The sequence below is a fragment of the Trichosurus vulpecula genome, chromosome 6, assembly GCF_011100635.1.
Source record: "Trichosurus vulpecula isolate mTriVul1 chromosome 6, mTriVul1.pri, whole genome shotgun sequence".
NCBI classification, from domain to species: Eukaryota; Metazoa; Chordata; class Mammalia; order Diprotodontia; family Phalangeridae; genus Trichosurus; species Trichosurus vulpecula.
The window spans coordinates 30,769,258-30,775,257 of NC_050578.1; the positions used below are offsets into that span (position 1 = coordinate 30,769,258).

At 40.2% G+C, this 6,000-nt stretch overlaps 1 protein-coding gene across 3 annotated transcripts in view; it reads right to left on the minus strand.

The window, feature by feature from the left end:
- The window catches only part of PDLIM3 (PDZ and LIM domain 3), a 62,787-nt gene extending 60,556 nt beyond the window's left edge, over positions 1 to 2,231 (minus strand). For 2 of the 3 annotated variants that reach the window (XM_036764919.1, XM_036764917.1), the window contains exon 1: positions 1,944 to 2,204. In XM_036764919.1, coding sequence (XP_036620814.1) covers positions 1,944 to 2,036 — 93 coding nt within the window. In that variant the 5' untranslated portion in view covers positions 2,037 to 2,204. Of the gene's footprint in view, positions 1 to 1,943 lie in introns of all 3 variants that reach the window. The other variant, XM_036764918.1, reaches the window with a different exon arrangement.
- Between the last annotated feature and the right edge of the window lie 3,769 nt (positions 2,232 to 6,000).

Here is a 6,000-nt window from a genome sequence, read left to right on the forward strand (position 1 = left end):
CAAATGGAAATGTTTCCTTGGAATAAAAAATATATTATAACGTCATGGTAATCTTTCAACTGTATGAATAAAAGGAATTGGTACCTTACATACCAGCAGGAACTTGTCAGTTTCATGTCAAGAGCAATGCCTATGATGCAATCCTTTATTTCTTCAGGAGTTAACGCAAACATAATTTGTCCTTTGTTAAGTTTAGAAACCTATTTCATTAATATAAGTAAAGGAAAACTGATTTAGAAACTACTAAAATAGCTTTGAGAAGAGATAATGGAAACTTTCCCCCTTTGTAAATCCATAAAAGGCATTGCTTGGCCTAAAGCATCAGAGTATTTTCTGCTTAATTTGCTTAAGAACATTTCTTGGTTTCAATCAACTTTGCTTGTTTAGTACCACAAACTTGCATTAGCATGTTAATATATTTTTTGAAATGTGTGAAACATGGTCCTTAATATGCTTCTGTATAAAACATTGCTTCTTTAAGATATCTGAGGAAGGCATTTTCTTGTTCACTCTCAGGAAAGCGCATGAATAGGACAGAAATAGAACACAGAAGTTTTTTCTTTGTACAAAGGCACTGTGCAATGAATTTCAAATTAAATTATCCCCAAGTTGTTAAGCACATTTGTAGCATAAAGAATGCATAGAGACAAAAACTAAGACAGTGTTTCTAGTTTTTCTAGTGTTTCAAGAGTTCAAGGAAGTTTCTTTAAGAGTTTGTAACTAAAATATACACATAATTTTCTAGTAAGGTAAAGCATCATATTGTTATAAAAAGCCAATTAGCTCAGGATATATTTTATAATTCATAAGTTCTAGATTATTTGTCATAGCTATGAGTCATAATATCATAGAGGCAGAGTTGGAAGGGACATTAGAAGCCATTGAGACCAACTTCTTCCTTGTACAGATAGGGAAACTGATGTAAGGGACATTAAGTGACTGGTTGAGGGTCACCCAGCTTTAGAGTTCACCATGCAGAAGAAATGCCAGGTTTGACTCTCCCCTTGGATGTCTGAGGAGGCATTTAAACCTAGGTCTTCCTGGATCTGAGTCCAGTACTCTCTCCACTTCTAAAATCTTTTACTTATGAGAAAATACTTGAAGTATTTCTAAGCAAAAGAAAGATGGAATTTTATAGAAAAAATTTAAAAATATTATGTTATTAGGCAGGCATATTACTGACTCACTATCACTTATCCGACAGGTTTTCTTGGAAGTTCAACTTAACAATTTTAGTCTTGGAAAATTATTCAAAATGCCTAGAAAAACAGGAACACACGTTAGCATTATCTTTCCTATCTGTGCTGATAATTCTCCAAACTTGAGTTGGCCAACCTAGGCTATGCATTGCCTGTATCTCCCAGATGAAATTTACATCAGGAGAAGATAAACATGCCTAACCCAAAGGAACAGCTGCCAAATCTCTGCTCTTTTCTCCCCTTTTTTCTCCCTGTCAGAGATCACATAAACATGCAATTAAAAGGAAAGGGAGTTAAAGGCTGAGGAGTGAGGGGCAGGGCGTCACAGCTTCTTGGACTTGCCATATTCACCTTTCCTGAACTTTGGGAAACCACCCCATCACTACTGTCCCTCCCCAGGGTCTTGACTTCAAACCAGTGAATTTCCCTTCCTTGCCTTCCAGCAAACAGGAGCCAAGTTTGAAGAGATCATTTCACTCTGACAGTGTAAACTATTTAGCAAGCTCCTGCTCTTCTTCCCTTTTCCGTCATCAGCCAAAGCCAAACTTTCCTGATTTCCACTATCTTCCTACCTCTGCGCTCTGATGTCCAGGAAACAATAGTTCCCTCCCACCCTCCCCAGGTTAGGTTCCATTCAGTGCTCACTGGACAGACTTCTGCAGCTCTTAGAAAGCCGAAAGACCAAGAAGTGAAGCAGAAACGCCTCCCTTGCGGAGAAAGTAAGAGAGGGAAACAAACACCTACCCTGGTGATGATTAAAGGTTGATTAAAATCTATCCCTCCTGAAAGCCTGAATCCCCAGGGCGCAGGGCCTGGGAGAATGACATTCTGTGGCATGATGTCCTTTCGTTTGGGCTCCCACGAGTGGCACCTTTCCTGTCCCCCCTATGGATAGGGGTGGTGTGGAAGAAGGTCCTGCCAACAGCACCTCTTCCCAAAAGGACAGCTAACAATCTAAGTCTTGAGATAGCTTCCCTTCTCGTCCCACAGTGGCAGCCTTGCAGCCTCTCCACTTTATCCCTGTTAGGGAGTGACGTCACAAGCCCTACCCCCCCCACCCCCGCTACCCCCCCCCCCCACCCCCGGAAAGGAGAGCTCCAACTTTGGTAGTAAGAGAAAGTCTGGACGCCAGGGAGTTTACAAGAAATGCATTTGCTCCGTGCACTCTCCCTCTGCCCATTCCTGGGCACAGAAAGGAGGAGGCTTCAGGTTACCACTTCCTAGGGCTTTCTTAAAGCAGCACCTGGCCCCTTGTTGTTTTCCTTACTTACCTCCTTGTTTGATACACAGCTAGGTACTTTAGGCACGAGCGAAGGTAGGAAGGGCTGGGTGCACATCCTGGAGAGCTTTATGGGAAAGACATTGTAATTAGAATGTGTTATTGAGCATATGGCAACAACTCTGTCCATTTAACTGTGTGTTTATCCATCTATATGAGATGTATACATTATACATAATATATGTGTGTGATATACACACATATGTGTTTATCTATATAATATATGTCTATATATGTATGATATACATATATATTATGTATAATGGATATTTTCACCATAGAGGACTCCTGGGTGGGAGATTCGCTCTATTCATGCAGACTGATAATTGCTTAGCGATTCAGTTTTAGAGAATTGCCTGGGACATTGAGAAGTTGAGCGATTTGCTTTGAGTCACACATAGATATACACTGATACACACATATAGGCGGATATAGCTATAGATGTTTCTATACTGTAGCTATATCAGTATATATCAGAGAAACCCATGTTTCTCTGGCTTTAAGGCTAGCTCTCTATTCACTATGATGTTGGATCTGTCACTTTGTCTTTGTTTTCCTCTCTATCTCTACTTTTTTTTCTATCTCTGCTTCTCTCTTTGCTGTTATTCTTCTTTCTGTCTTTGCTGTCCTCTCCCCCCCCCCCGTTACCTCCCTCCTGTGTCTCTCTGTCTCTATTATTCTCTTTCTCTGTCTGTATTTTTCTATTCTCTCTCTCTTCCTCTCTCTCTCTCTCTCTCTCTCTCTCTCTCTCTCTCTCTCTCTCTCTCTCTCTCTCTCCCCCTCCCATTCCCTCCCTCCCTCTTTCTCCCTCCCCCCTCCCTTCCTCTCTCTCCTTCCCCCCCTTGTCTCTCCCTTTCTCTGCACACATACATACACACATATAATTAAGAAAGATTTATTAAATGCCAACTACACACCAGGCATTGTAATAAAAATTGAGGACACATACACAAGTATGATGGTTGTGTCTATACGCAGGGTGTTCCAAAGTTGTTAAGCCCTTAAACTGTACTAAGACTTTTGAGACGCTCTGCATAGCCTACCTGATTCTTGCCCTTTATTAACATAGGAGTATATACCCACAAAAACATAATAGTGAAATATGACAGAGATGACACCATCAAGAGCTATGGTTTGGTTTGAGTAAACGATATTAATGCTCTATTGACGGCTTTCTTTTAGAGGTTCCTGAGCGGAGTGTTAAGACGTTAGTCACTGGTCAGAGAATAGGACCATAAGATCATAAGTTTAAAGTTGGAAGGGATTTTTTGAAGTCATATAATCCAAGTCCTTGCATTTACATATGAGGGAATGGAGGACCAGAAAGGTTATGATTTGCCCAAGGTGACACAAATAATAAGTAGCTTTTGAACCCAAGCTCCATATTCCTTAGTCTGTTTATTCAAAACCTTTTGCTGTCCCCAAAAGGAGAATTGTGAAATTTAATTTTCTCATTTTATAAAGTAATGAGTTTATGTTATATAGAGCAATTTGGAACGATGCCCAAATATTTATAGCAGCTCTTTTCTGGAGGCAAAGAATTGGACATTGAGGGGGTGCCCATCAATTGAGGAATAGCTGAACAATTTATGGTATGTGATTACGATGGAATACTATTACAATATAAGAAATGATGAACTAGATGTTCTCAGAAAAACTTGAAGAAAAACTTGCACTGGATGCAAAGTGAAATAAATTGAACCAAGAGTACATCATGCACAGTAACAGCAATCTGGTAAGATGATCAACTATGAATTACTTGGCTATTCTCAGCAATACAGTGATCCAAGACAACTCGGAAGGACTTATCATGAAAAATGCTATCCATGCCAAGAGAAAGAACTGATGGAGTCTAAATGCAGGTTGAAGCATTAAAAATGGGTTTAAGGTGGTCTCTGAAAAATGAAAGAGAGGTTGTGGCCATAAATCAGGGAAGAATGACATTCTCTGCAAATGTGGCTGCTGGGTGAAAATATGGGGTTGCAGGTAGATGGAAAAAATAAGAGGGTGTGGAGGTGATGGGGGTAAGGCACGAGGAAAGAGGAGACCTGCTTTGCAGACATTACTAAGAAGTCCAAGGTGGTTTGGTGGAAGGGGATACTGTGTGCATCATTTCTGTATCCCCAGATGATTATAGAAAACTGAAAGAACATGATAGACTAGAACTAATTCTGCACTTGGAGTTTGGAGACTTAGAGTTAGTTTTTTATCTTATCACCAACACTTTCTTATATCACCACTTTACCTCAATGGCCCTCGGTTTTCTTATCTATAAAATGGGGGTAAGAATATTAACATTATCTACCTCCAAAGTCATTGTAAGAAATGTACTTTGTAAACCATAAAGCATTACATAAATGTGGGTTGCTATTGTCATCCAGTGACTTCTTGCATTTCCAGAAATGTCACTGTCCTGAGTGCCCTTTGGATCATAGGCTTATACATTAAAAGTTTCAATGGATTTTAGAGATTGTCCAGTCAAGCCCTTTCATTTCACTAATCAAGGAATCAGAGTGGTGGTGAGTTTCCCAAGGTCACGTGACTAGTAAGTAGTAGAGCTGGGATTCAAACTCAGGTCCTCTGACTCTAAATTATACATTTTTTTCTATGGTTCCAGCCATGCCCCTCTCTTACTTCCAGGGTCCAGTGGGAATGGGATTAGACTTAATGGGGTGGCTGGAATAGTTATTCTCTCCCCTTTCCTCTTCCATTTGAATAATTGGTGAAAATAAATTGTTCCAAGGGATATGCATGATGAAGTTGGTGGTGATAGAGAACATACACACACCGACCACAGAGCAGAGGACTTAGGAGACATTCTTGCCCTCCTTGGAGACGTCAGATGATTAATAAACATATATTAAGTGTTGTGTGCCAGTCACTGAAGATACAAATACAAAAATATGACAGTCCCTGAGCTCAACATGCTTACATTCTATTAGCATTGAAACATTAGGAGGGATACTTTTTAGCCAGGGATAGTGAAGTAGAACTATTATACTGGCTATTAGGGAGGCAAAGAATGGTAGATTGCTTGAGTTTGGGAGTTTTGAGTTACACTAGGGTTAAAAATTATCGAATTTCTGCATTGTCTGACAACAGTATTGTGAAATCCCAGGAGTGGGAGGCCACAGGGCTGCCTAAGGAGACCAAACTGTCTTAGGTTGGAAATAAAGTAGGTCAATGCTTCCATGCAGACCAGTAGGGGGATTGGTTCCATGGATGGTGGTCATGCTTCCAGGTTTCATGAATGGTTTCTATGAGAGAGAGAGAGAGAGAGAGAGAGAGAGAGAGAGAGAGAGAGAGAGACTAAGCCTCAAAAAAGAGTGAGTGAGTGTGTGTGTGTATGTGTGTGTGTACATTTATAAGGACTTACCATCTTGTCATGAGAAACTAGGGACTAGATAATTACGCCACAGTCTTTTAGAATAGCAGGAAGAAAAGAAAGAAAAAGAGAGATGAACTTTACCTCTGGCTCTCTACCTACTTTGAGTGGCAGAAAGTAATAGTTAAGAAGCAGCC